Source organism: Trachurus trachurus, assembly GCF_905171665.1.
Source record: "Trachurus trachurus genome assembly, chromosome: 8".
NCBI lineage: Eukaryota > Metazoa > Chordata > Actinopteri > Carangiformes > Carangidae > Trachurus > Trachurus trachurus.
In genome coordinates, this window is record NC_139905.1 from 231805 (window position 1) to 245652 (window position 13848).

A 13848-nucleotide genomic window follows, 5' to 3' on the forward strand; every position below is an offset into this window, starting at 1 on the left:
AGTAAACATCTCTAACATAACAATGGAGGCTGAGCAACCACACACGTACCTGTATGATGGCCACATAAAACAACATGGATGTGAATGAAATGGTCATCTTCTCCATAAAAGTCCTACCACACAAAAAATAAAATACATTTAGCATGTAGGCTACATAGAGGATGCACTGGTACATCACACACACACATGCACACACACTCACGCACGCACGCACACACACACACTCACACACACACGCACGCACACACACACACACGCACGCACGCACACACACACACACACACACACACACACACACACACACACACACACACACACATACAGGGAGAAATCGCGGCAAAATAACTTTATCTCTACCCTAGCTCTTAAAACACACTACACGACAGAAAACACCATTCCAAACAGTTTTAGATGAACATTTGTTCATTAAATTGAAAAAAAAAAAAAAGATCGGGTTTGTAAAAACTAAAGAAATACAAAAATAAAACCACAAAAATGTGAATTATACAGTATTAACAATAACAATACTCCATATTTTAAGTAAAAAGAAACCAAAACATATCATCTGATGGATTTTGGTGAAATTAATAACGATAAAATAAACACCAAAGTTTCCTTTTTCTGTTTATCTGTGGGTACAACATCATTTTAATTATTATTATCATAATTATTATTTTATTCTAGCTGCATGTTATAACCCACAGATAAACAGATACACGTGGTAGCGGATCGGTGCCTGTGTAACAGATAGAAAAAGGAAACAACACATTTTATTGTTATTAATTCCACCAAAGTCCATCAGATGATGTGTTTTAAGTTCTTTTTACTTTAAATATGGATTATTGTTAATATAATTAAATTTTAAAGATTACCAAACATGATCCTGGTGAAGCTGAGTCATCCTGCTGACGTCTGACTCATCATGTAAAACCCAGTTTCTCACCATCATGGTGCTCATGTACCTTCACTGGATCCTCTCCTGTCGTGGACTTTTCACTACAGCAACATGGACGGATGAAGAGACAATGGGCCCCTGAGCACAGACAGGTGAAATGTGCTTCAACTCACCTGAGACGGTGAGGGACAGTCGACGGCTCTCAGAGGAGAAGTCATGAGAGAAAACGTAGAGGTGATAAACACAGCTGTAGTTTCCTTGGTGGGCGGGCTCTGCAGCAGGAAACAGGAAGGAGGCGGAGTGATTGACAGCTGGCTGGGTGTAGCTGTCCGTTGTGTTGGAGGAGGTGAAGGTGAGCTGGAAGGAGCCTCCTGGGTACTGTGGCTGGATGGAGCAGCTGATGCTGAAGTTGGAGCCCATCCACACTCCTGAATAACCCTGCTGCTGGGCCTGGGAGACCCCGTCCATGGAGGACACAGAGATGATTGGCTGGACCAGCAGGTCTGTAAACGGAGAGATGATTGGCTGAATGTTAACAGTCAGACATAGAGCTTTCTTCATTATTTAGGGTTAGGGTTAGATCCTAGATCATGGTCTGTGTGAGGGGGGGGGGGGGGGGCTGCTTTATAGTACTTTTAGATCAGCTGAACTGCATCAAAGTATGAAAGTTGATTTGTTGAAAATGTTTTCCTACATCTCCAAACTGTCTAAATCAGGGGTCTCAAACTCAAATGAGCTTGGGGCCACTGCTGGCACTGTCATCTCAGTGGGGGGCCACTAAAGTTTTCAAGACGAGTATAAAAAATAATCACAAATATTTCTGAAAACGGGGTTTATTTTCAAATATTGTATGATAATTAGGGCTGTCAAACGATTAAAAAATTTAATCCTTTAATTTCCTGAGTTAATCACATAGTATTTTTCCTTTTTGCTTGAAATACCAGCAAGATGAATGAAAAAGCATAAGAAACATCCAGATCTGGACGTTTCTTATGCTTTCCATGCTTTCCAAATACCATTTTCATGGTAGTATTTAAAAATCAGCTGTCAGAGAGAGAGCAGCCTCGTTTGGTGACAAGAAGAACAAGTTCTCTAGTGTAGGAACATGAGGAGAAAAAACATATGCAGGTTTTCTGTAACATCATAAGACGTTTTTAACGTTATTAATCTAAACAGAGCGCGAGAGAGGAACACACACACCTATACACATACACATGTGGCAGTGTAACGCGTTATTAGTAACGCCGTTACTTTTTTCAGTAACTAATAACGTAACGCGTTGTTTTTTTAAATCAGTAACTCCGTTTCCGTTACCAAACGCTGCGTTACTCCGTTCCTTTCCGTTCTTCTGGTGAGGTTTTATAGCTGCACACACGTCCCATAACATCCTAGCGATCAATAAAGTTTCATTGAATTGAAAGAAAGACAGAGCACACTGCAACACTGTGAAAAACAAAGCACTTTGCGGCCACCTTCTAGCGTCCCACACGTAATCAAACACGCTCCATAAAGAGGACTATCAGGACAGGTCAGGGCATGACGGCGAGCTAAGGTAACGTAGCTAACGCAGCATCACAGACCGAAGCTGTGTCCCAGTTCAGGCTGCAGCCCCTGAACCGGGACACAGCTCCAGAGTCACAGCGAGACACAAGCAGCCACTCCACCGAGCAGCAGCGGTTGGAGTCCAATTATGACGCCTGAAACGCTAAACACAGAGCGATCGCTCTGGGTAAACACAGCTGATCGATTGAATAAAATTACTGCTGGAGTGAATTGAAAACAGGCTCTTGAATGTAACTCAGTCAAAGTGACGTATCCTCAAGATTTGTTTGCAGTTCTGTTAGGTCAAAGCTGCTGTCCATGCTGACACCATGCAGCATGATGATGATGATGGTAAAATTTTACAGATAAAAATAAGTTTTTTTATCAGCATCAGTAGCTACAGAACTGAAATGACAGTTAGAGGGGAATTCAATCAACCTTTATTTAATGGGAGCATTGGAAAAAAAACGTTAAAAGTAACGAAAAAGTTACTTTTTCAGTAACGCATTACTTTTTGGTTTAAGTAACTGAGTTACTAACTGAGTTACTTTTTAATGAAGTAACTAGTAACTGTAACTAGTTACTATTTTTCAGTAACTAGCACAACACTGCACATAGGCTACACACACACACAGCTGAGGGGAAGAAGCGCTTGTCGACCGGCGCGGAGAAATAAGCGTCTGTGAACAGGAAGGCCGCGGCTCGCATGCGATTTTCATGGCACTTCGGCGGCCGGTGTGAACCCGGCGCAACGATGTGATGTGGAAGTGACGAACACGTCCGGATAAGTTCCTCGGTGCTAGTGCTACTGCCAAGTAGCCTACGAGTCATTCAATGGGCCAAATTTAAAATGCTTGCGCGTTGAATTGCCACTCAGAATCTCAGAATTAATTGCGTTAATTTTTATAACACATTATGTATCAAAGGCTCTTATTCTGAAGCAGCATGCTCTTGTTGTGAAGGAGCGCCTCAGGAAGTGACGCAGTCACCACCAGTGAAGAAGTGAGAGCGCACAGGAAAAAGTCGAGCTGACAGAGTTTTTTTCTCCTTTTCCTTTCCCACCTGCGCTCACTGTGGACTTAATAGTATTTTTTGCCTGAAACACGGTCGTTTTTTGTTTGAAGAGGGTTATTGTGCCACTCCAAATGTTTAAAGGAGTATTATCGCAAATCCAAATCCTTAATTCGGCCACTAGATGGAGCGAGGCGGAGTTTATCAGATATAAACAAGTGGGCAGCTGTCAGAGCGAGAGAGCAGCCTCGTTTAGTCCCCCCCCCCGCCCCCCCTCCTCCTCCCTCCTCCCTCCTCCCCCCTCCTCCTCCCTCACCAGGCTGAATGAACGTGCAATCGCGGGAAAAAAAAAACTCGCTAGTGGAAGCGGCAGCTCTACGTCGCGTACAACCACAACAACGACAACAACAGCAACTGAAACGTCCTCCTCCTTAATAACGCTGAGAGGACAGCTGAAGAAAGACACAGGGACGTGGAGACAAAGTGTTCTACCAGCGATTCAGTGACTGTGAGCAGCCTAACACTGCTACATTACTTACTGTTGCATATTTGTCCGGTTCGGAGGTCGGATTTGCGAGTTCCGAGTGCATTTTAACGCAGCAAGCGCCGGGCCGGCTTGGATCATAACAAAGACAAATGCTGCATTTGCCCCACGGACACTATACTGTTGGCGATTTTTTTTGTAAATTTAGTTATGGCTCCCCCCGACCCATCTTTTGCATATTTCATCTTATTTTATGCTATTACTGCTGTATTTGCGATAATGCTCCTTTAAGTGAATGAACAAAGTGAGTATCGTTTCATACTGTGTTTACTAGCACACTTAGCTAAATCTCGTGTGCTTTCTGCCGCCGGACGGTAATGGAGGTCCGTGGTGTTTACATTGTTCATGAATATACTGTGAACGCTGGTAGCCGAGTGTTGTGTGTGTGTCCAGCAAGCTAGCTGTCGGAACGCAACGTTGTTTGGGTCGTTAATTTATCAGCTGTAGGCCGCCATGTGCGCCGAGTGTTGTCTTTTGTTTATACCCTGCTTCGCCAGGAGAGGGAGCTATTGACCACTAGTTAACCCATACCTGTGCTCCTGTGGATTTAAATGCATTACTGTTGCATATAAAGAAAAGACACTTATATTTTCTGATTGTGTAAACATTTATTATTCCTTTTATTATTTGAATACATTTATTATAATGATTATGTGGTTTGTTACTATTTTGCAGAACTATACAACAACATTGAGAGCACAATAAATGCCACCATCAGCGAACCTGATTCAGGCCTCATTACTGTGTCCGGACCGGCACCTCATCTTGACCGCTGTAACAACCTTAAAAGAGCTAGCCCTACACCTTACCTCTGAAACACATTAATTTGCAGTGTAATTCATTAATCTAATTAACGCGTTAAACTGACAGACCTAGTTACTGAACATTTCTGTCTCCACAACAAAGGAAGGAAGACACTGAACCTGACTGTCACTGATGATGTCACTGATGGACTCACCTGAACAGGTGATCTCCACGGTGGAGGAAGAGGAATCTGATGATGATGATGATGAACACTCCTTCAGGGTAGATCCAGACTGAACACAGTCAGTGTCGATCCCCCACACAGACCTCCACGAGGACTCATATCTTGTTCTTGTTGAAACAGCAGAGCCACAGTCCAGATCTCTACAGACTACAGATGCTGCCTTCAGGTTCCAGTAGACGATGTTGTCCACTGGTCTCCACTCTCCTAGTTTCAGCTGCAGTTCACCTGCACAGCGACTGGCTCCTCCCACCAACCTGACAGGCTCTGAACACAGAGAAGAGAGTGAAGAGTAAAAGAAGTGAGTTTGATTCAAACAGAAATGAAGCAAATCCAAACTGTAGCTCCACTTGTACCTGAGCAGGTGAGTCCAACAGCTTTGCCAGGTGAGCAGCTGGTTCTAGTTGAGCCTGAGCTTCTACAGTCCAGGAGAGCTGACTCGTTGCCTCCACACTGGAACTCTTTGGTCCACATTGGAGCCTCCACTGCTCCATAGAGCGCCCCCTGGAGGACTGAAGGAGCCCCACAGCCAAGCTCCCTACAGACCACCTCTGCATCCTGCTGGTCAAAGTCATCTTCACACACTGAGGACCACCACTGGTCAGACTGGTTGGACTTGACCTCCAGTCTGCCTGAACACAGACTGGTCCCATTCACCAGCCTGACAGAGTCTGCAGAGAGAGACACAACATTTAAACTTTGATCCTGACCTTTATTTACTGTCATATCAACTTTAAAGTCATCAGCATGTGTCCAGAAATGAGTTACTTCTCTGTCCCCAACTCAACCATTAAAGACACTCACAGTCCAGCTCATCAGTCAAAGACTCAAGTCAACAGTCTGGACTTCAACATAATGATAATAATAATAATGGATTACAAAACAACGTTTTTTTTAATTGATAACTATTTGTGACTCGGATTTATTGATTGAATTTGGTTTGAAGCTATTTTTCATTTGGTTTGTTCTTAGTAATAAATGTTGTCAAATTAAATGGCATATCATTATACAGTCATTTTTTAACTGTTGACGTTAAGGGCCTCCAAATAACATTTTGCTTAGGGCCCCAATTTGGCCAGCAGCTGCCCTGGTCTCTGACGTCTTTACAGCAGAAATAAACCAGAGAGAAATCTGTCAAACTCTGAAGAATGAGATCTGTCAGAGATGATGAGCTCAAAGAGACTGAAGGGTTAAAACTGTTGATGTTAAAGAAAATAATGATGCAGAGGAATGAGAGGAAGACGACTCACTACAGTGAAGGCTTCCTATAGGACATAGAGCTTTCTTCATTATTTACCATACATGAGGTCTGTTCCTCTCCAGCACTGACCAGGGGGCTGCCTACACCTGTACATGCAGGAAGCCCATGGGGGGGGGGGGGGGGGGGGGGGGCTGCTTTATACTACTTTTAGATCAGCTGAACTGCATCAAAGTATGAAAGTTGATTTGTTGAAAATGTTTTCCTACATCTCCAAACTGTCTAAATGGAAGTGGAAAGTGGAAGTTGACTTCTTGACTAAAGTCGATGATGTAACATGTTGAGATATTAAATGTCTGGTTTTCAGACCTTCACTCACTTAGATACAAAAAGAACAAGTTACTGAACATTTCTGTCTCCACAACAAAGGAAGGAAGACACTGAACCTGACTGTCACTGATGATGTCACTGATGGACTCACCTGAACAGGTGATCTCCACGGTGGAGAAAGAGGAAACTGATAATGAACACTCCCTCAGGGTAAATCCAGACTGAACACAGCCAGTGTTGATCCACCACACAGACCTCACTGAGGACTCCTCTCTTCCTCTTGTTGAAACAATAGAGCCACAGTCCAGATCTCTACAGACTACAGATGCTGCCTTCAGGTTCCAGGTGTAGCTGTCCACTGGTCTCCACTCTCCTAGTTTCAGCTGCAGTTCACCTGCACAGCGACTGGCTCCTCCCACCAACCTGACAGGCTCTGAACACAGAGAAGAGAGTGAAGAGTAAAAGAAGTGAGTTTGATTCAAACAGAAATGAACAAATCCAACCTGTAGCTCCACTTGTACCTGAGCAGGTGAAGATTAATTACTTTGGCTCCATCTTGTGGTGGCATGAAGAATGACACTGATATAAAACAATGACAACAAGAGAGTTGCTATTACAATGTACATTTAAGTCACAACCTCTGACAGCAAGGAGCAAAGGAGCAGCCTTCATCTCACTGAGCTGATTGGGAAACATGATCTTATCTGTGGCTTCACTAAATGACTAAGTCAAACACCAGGATGGCAGCAGTTGTCAAGGCAGATTATACAACAAGTAGTTCCGACCAAGCAATCTGATTGGTCAATAAGACATGTATGTTTCTCTCTCTCCCTCTCTCTCGCTTGCGCCTTTTGGGCTTTTAAATAGTCTGGAGTAACTTAATCGTTTGGCTTTCTCTATCAGCTGTGTCGGCGACACGGCGCTATAACTTCATTTACATGCAGAGTTTGCGGTTGTAGAAGCTACATCTGTGAAAGGAAAAAAAACGGCATCTTTGTCATAACTTGGGCGAGTTTGTGCAGTATTGATTTAGTTGGGGAAAGTCCGAGACCGCGTTAAAACATGAACGTCAGCTCAGAGTTCACTCATCTGGGACTAGAAAATCATTTCTGTTGCTAGGTCGTTACTAAGGTTCGGACTATTTGCTGTAGAGGTGAACTAGGTTCCATTACACATAGGAGTCTACTGACGTGACTGATTGTGTTTCAGTTATTAGTCAGACCCCATTTATTTCCATGGAAACGGGAAGCACACTCGCAAAAAACTTTAAATTTTGAGAGCAAAACGTCCATCAACATGAATATTTATTTAATTATACGCTCTATTTTGTTGGTAATTGTTGTATAATCGCAATATTACCCTCGAGGGTGTGCTTAAACGTAATTTGAGCACTTCGGTGATGCTTGCGGACCTCGGCGCAAGAGCCTCGGTCCTGACCGCATCACCGTCGTGCTCAAATGACGTTAAAGCACACCCTCTCGGGTAATATTGCTTAATTTCAAACTGATGTCAAGACAGAAAAATGAAAGTACACATATGGTATTAAAGGAGTTCAGTCTGATACTAGCGCTGCTGAGGTATTTAACTCCAGAACAACCTGGTTGACACGCTTCTCCTTGACCGATGCTCTTATACCGAATGGTAATTACCTCATGGTCCCCAAAGTCAACAAAAAATCAGCAGGTGGAAGAGCATTTTCCCACCGTGCCCCACTCCTCTGGAACCGGCTCCCGCAATCAGTCAGAGATGCAGATTCCATTACCACTTTCAAATCCAGACTAAAGACCCATCTATTTTCTCAAACATACGGTATAGCCTGATAGCACGTTTTATTTCTGTTCTGTTGTTTGTTTTGTTTTTGTTTCATTTTTGTTCTTTGTTTCGTGTCGTCACTGTTTCTGTTGTTGTTGTTGTTGTTGCTGTTCTGTCATGTTGGCCTAATTGTCATCTCTAATTCTCTTCTGTGTGTGTGTTGTCTTGTAAAGTGTTTTGAGACCATGTTTTGGTGATTTTACACTTTAAATAAAGGTGAATTGAATTGAATTACCGTTGATTGAGTGAATGTCCACACTGTTCCTTTAGTTGCAAGTGGGCTTATTGCTGTGTGTGTAAAATGTCCATAAACAAAGAAAACAAAGAAAACAGCAGCATGATGAGCGTCTCCACGCCACAGCGGTCAAAAACCGTTTGCCCTTCCTGGTCAAACACCTGACAATGAGAGTGAACAATGCTTCCTATACCTGACCCCCCAGGTGACAGCACAGCAACCCCCCCCCCCCCCCCCCCACACACACACAGGCCCTCATTTATCGAACTTGCGCAGGATCTGGTTTAGATTCTGGTGTAAATATCAGTGTACGCCAAGTGTCACGTGCGATTTACTAAAAGTGTGTACTACGCTGCTGATTTCGGCGTAGAACCGGTGTGGTGTTGATAAATCCGGCGGCTGAAAACGAGCGTAATTTAAATGTCACGCCCCGATATATTCCTGCTTTAGAGGCGTCGCCCTGCCCCTTTTACCACATGGAGACACGGAAGACGGCCAAGAAGAGACTTTACTGACATTACCGCACTGAACAGGGAGAGGGCGGCAACATTAAATATCTGGACATTGATAGATTGATAGTTTTTGTCATTGACAAGCGTCATCCCGGTGGATGGAGGCTGCAGACGCACGTGTCACCGACCACGTCAGGAAACCCAGCGATCTCATGAAATGCTCCTGCAGTTTACTAAACACAAGTGACTGAGGAGAAATCATATAGGTATATTACTGCTGCGAACGCGACTTTATGACCATCAGCACCGCTGGCATGGTTCGGCTGATGGAGGGATGTGAAACACCGGCCCGATGTCCCGCTGACAGGTCCCGGAGATCAGCTGCACCTGGACAGGTAGCGGAGCCCCCCCTCCCCTCCCCACCGGGGCTCCGGTGTCCGGCAGAGAGAGAGACTGAGGAGCCGTCCGGTCATGCTCTGGTGCAGGAGATGTTGGAAGTTTGTGTGTGTGATCTAACAATAACAGGTCTGTCTGTCATTGACTGTTTCTGTTTACACAGCTGATTAACGAGCATCTGTCACATCGTGGTTTTTAATTCATCTCAGTTGCTCAAAATAAAAGTCCAGTTACATTTGTAACATGGACTTGGTTGTATCGTTGCTTTTTTTTTTTTGGCTACTTTTTATCTTTTTATCAATATAAACAACAACAACATGTGGACCACATGGCTGCGTTATTAGACTATGGTTTAATAATCACTCTGACACAGCAGCACTCCTTCCTGCATGTTCTACGCTGGTTCCAAATGTGCGTACACCTGGTCAGAGCTGGCGTGAGATTTGTGCGTACCGTACGCTCACGCTCAGATTGATAAATGCCGATCCTTGCGGTGAATTTGTGCACCAATTTCTTTGGTGTACGCAAGTTTGATAAATGAGGGCCATTGAGTGCAGTGTTAATTTCATTGACGAAGACTATGATGAAAAATATTTGTCAACAAACCTTTTTCACGGATGAAAACAATAATAAAAATTCAGCTATGATGACGAAGACGATGACGAATAATTTACACTTTAATCAACGAATAAAAACGAGAGGCAAATGTTAGGGAGGGACGAATGGAGAAGAGGTCCAATCATGTTGATGTTGCTCGTTAGCATCCTGCGGTATGACAGCATGTTTCATGAACTACACAGAAATATCAGCGCTGGGTTTAGGACGGAAACGAAGAATTGATCATCACAACACCCTGTGTGCTACACACACCAAATTAACACTGAGTGAATTACATCATTACCTCACAACACAACACATTTAGCTCCTATATAAGGTCAATGGTAAATGGTCTGTATTTATATAGCGCTTTACTAGACCTGAAACGATACCCAAAGCGCTTTACATCACATTCACCCATTCACACACTGATGGAGGAAGCTGCCATGCAAGGTGCTAACCACGACCCATCAGGAGCAAGGTGGGTTAGGTGTCTTGACCAAGGACACTACGGCAGCAACCGGGACAGAGCGGGATTCGAACCGCCAACCCTCTGATCATTGGACGACCCACTCTACCACCTGAGCCACTGCCGCCCCGTTAGGGGCATCTCGGCAGCATGGAGATGTTGGTCATTTGTCTGTAAGTCCCCCTCCAATTAACCTTTTTGGTTGTTTTAAAACATTCTCTGTGGTCTTTAAATTGTGGTTATGAAGTTTTTAGCCAAAATCACAAAACCTGAGCCATTTCCCAGAGCTCTCCTTCTGCACAGCACCAGCAGCTCATTAGCAATGCACGTCTGGAGGGGGCGGAGACTGAGCTGCTCTGCATGTTGATGTACCCCCCCCCCACTATTGACTCTTGTTTGCAGCTGAGAAAATCTGGCCTGGACTGGACCATGTGCAAAGTTTTAATGCATGGGAAGTAGGATTTCCTCAGAAGAAGAAGAAGGATCAGCAAATAGGGGTCTAAAAGTGAAGAGTAAAAGAAGTGAGTTTGATTCAAACAGAAATGAACAAATCCAACCTGTAGCTCCACTTGTACCTGAGCAGGTGAGTCCAACAGCTTTGCCAGGTGAGCAGCTGGTTCTAGTTGAGCCTGAGCTTCTACAGTCCAGGAGAGCTGACTCGTTGCCTCCACACTGGAACTCTTTGGTCCACATTGGAGCCTCCACTGCTCCATAGAGCGCCCCCTGGAGGACTGAAGGAGCCCCACAGCCAAGCTCCCTACAGACCACCTCTGCATCCTGCTGGTCAAAGTCATCTTCACACACTGAGGACCACCACTGGTCAGACTGGTTGGACTTGACCTCCAGTCTGCCTGAACACAGACTGGTCCCATTCACCAGCCTGACAGAGTCTGCAGAGAGAGACACAACATTTAAACTTTGATGCTGACCTTTATTTACTGTCATATCAACTTTAAAGTCATCAGCATACACCACTCACAAAATGTCAGGGATACTCGACTTTTGGGTGAAATGTATCTAAAATGTAAAAAGTTCCAGCTACAGTGATAGTATATCATGAAAGTAGGGCTTTTCAGTAGAAGTATGTAATGGCAATTTCTTTATCTCAAACAATGTGTTAAAATAAAAGCTAACAACAGTGGTGGGTGTCAATAAGTTGTCATGTGACCAAAGGACGTCCACTTGTCTGCCTTTCTGTGACTCTTCCAGTCTCTGTGTCTCTGTTCAACCTGCTGATGACACTCTGAGCTCAGTGGACACTTCTCTCTGACAACATCCCGTATGAAGCCTCTATTGCTTTGACCAGGACTGTTGATGGATTGATGGGTGTCGTCTTGGTCTCATGATGTCAAAATGTGAACAGCATGATGAAGAGAGAGAGAGAAACTTTATTAATCCCAACGGGAAATTCAGTTTGCAGTTACAGCACCTAGCCATGATGATTAAATAAATAAATAAACAGTACAGTACAACAGCCAGCAACATGAGAAGAGCCTCAGCTGAATAGCACAGCAACACACATTCACATTTGACATTCCAGTGGAAATAAGCCAAGGGTTTGGTGTGCCCCTACACACAAGCAAATAAAATAAAAAGGAGAGAAAGAACCAAACTAACCCACCTACGCATAACAATCCTATTCAGGAGCCTGATAGAGGATGGGATGAAAGGGTCAGAGCAGCGGTTAGTTTTAGTCCTGGCTGTGCAGTAGCGCTGCCCTGAGGGCATCAGCATGAATTCACTCCTCAGGGCGTGGCCAGGCTGACTCATTATGCATTTGGCTTTTTGCACTACCTGCCTTTTCCATAGTGAGCTCAGGTCATTAAGTTGGACACCGATAACCTTAGTGCAGACCTTTATGGTGCTGGTAAGACTGGTTTTGTCTTTCACTGACAGCCCATTGAACCAGCACACAAATGACAAGTTAAAAGACTTTCTATAAAAGAATGATACAAGTTACTTAAAGACCGGGTAAACCAAATTCAGTATTTTTATTCTTAACATATTAATTAGGTCTTAAAGGACAATTCCCGGCAAATTCAACTCATGCATCCAGAAGTTTATTTATTTCAAGCAAGCCGACATGTTTGTAAAACTAGATCCAATTCAAAGTCTGGCGGAGTCGAGACCCAAGTTTACGCTCGGTGTGTTCAGGTGCAGTGGGAAGCTCCCGTTTGTGTCATAAACACAGGAATATCAACTCTTGACTTGCTTGAAGTAAATAAACTTCTGGGTGCATGTTTGAGTCGCCATCTGACACTGTCTGTGGCTTTGAGGGATGGAAACAGCTTAAGCAGCAGAACTTCAATCCGCTCCCATTCATTGCTGCCGTGGCGATGCGGGGACAGACACAACTACCGCAAAACAGGAGACATTAAACTGAAAATCTTCAGATTCCTTCTTTTAGACCTAAAATGATAGGAAAATACTGCCCCCAGTTGAATTTGTCCGGAATTGTCCTTTAAATGTGTCTCTCAAAACATGTAAAAAGTCTTTTTGCCATTCATAGTTTCCTTGTGGAGCTCAGCCTCAGAGACCGTGTTTCACCATCTCTGTGTTCAGGATTTAAAGGTCCCATATTATATAAAACAGTTTTTTTCTGGTATAAACTGGTCCTCCCTGAGCCTACCAACTCCTACAATGAGGAAAGCAGATGATTCCTGCATCGACTCTGCAGCCCACCCACTGCTAAAACAGGCTGTTCAGACTCAGCTCCTGTGGTGACGTAACGACGGGAGTGAGGCCGGCCCCTCTGCGTGAGAACATGTTCCTAACCACTTCTGCTCTGTTCCTAGTACGGCTGTAGTGCACAGCAGGAAACTCCTGAGCTAAGTTGATGAAATACCGACCAATTTTAAGTCATTAAGTGGTAATGTTTTTTTGCCTTTATTTGATAGCAGAGATAGACAAGAAAGGGGGAGGCAGAGAGATGGGGAATGACATGCAGGAAAGGTGATGCCTGCGTTGAGCCTCTACATGGGGCAGCCGCCTTAACCACTGCGCCACGCACCGCCCCAATTAAATGGTAATGTTTTTTGACATGTACAGTAACCATTTTACTTAACAAAATAAAATGTATTGTAGACTGATCGGTTCATTGTAAAACATTTATTTATTTTCGTAAATGTGGTGATTTCAGTACATAGCCCATCTCCTCCTCACTTTTCAGGTCAGTAGAGCGGCTGCTGCCGCTGCCACAGTCCCCGGTCGGGGCTCGCACAGACTTCTCCCAAACAAACATCGCAGCAAACTGACCACAGACTCTGGATTAAACTGTGACTTTCTCGCATGAAAAAATATTAAAACTGTGACGTGTTAACAGCGCTAAAGCCAGAATTAAAACAGGTTTTAGCAGCTTCTATGGCTGTTTGTTTGCCACGAA

At 44.0% G+C, this 13848-nt stretch overlaps 1 protein-coding gene across 20 annotated transcripts in view; it reads right to left on the reverse strand.

The window, feature by feature from the left end:
• Positions 1 to 13848, reverse strand: part of LOC310989411 (scavenger receptor cysteine-rich type 1 protein M160-like) — a 197051-nt gene that overhangs the window by 60406 nt on the left and 122797 nt on the right. For 13 of the 20 annotated variants that reach the window (XM_083976466.1, XM_083976468.1, XM_083976471.1 and 10 more), the window contains 4 exons: positions 11042 to 11356; positions 6657 to 6938; positions 5334 to 5648; positions 4951 to 5244 (listed from right to left, as the gene is read on the reverse strand). The exons of 1 other annotated variant lie outside the window; for it this stretch is intronic. In XM_083976466.1, the coding sequence (XP_083832592.1) occupies positions 4951 to 5244; positions 5334 to 5648; positions 6657 to 6938; positions 11042 to 11356 (1206 nt within the window). The remainder of the gene's footprint in view (positions 1 to 4950; positions 5245 to 5333; positions 5649 to 6656; positions 6939 to 11041; positions 11357 to 13848) is intronic. 6 more of the 20 variants (XM_083976464.1, XM_083976469.1, XM_083976470.1 and 3 more) reach the window with 3 other exon arrangements.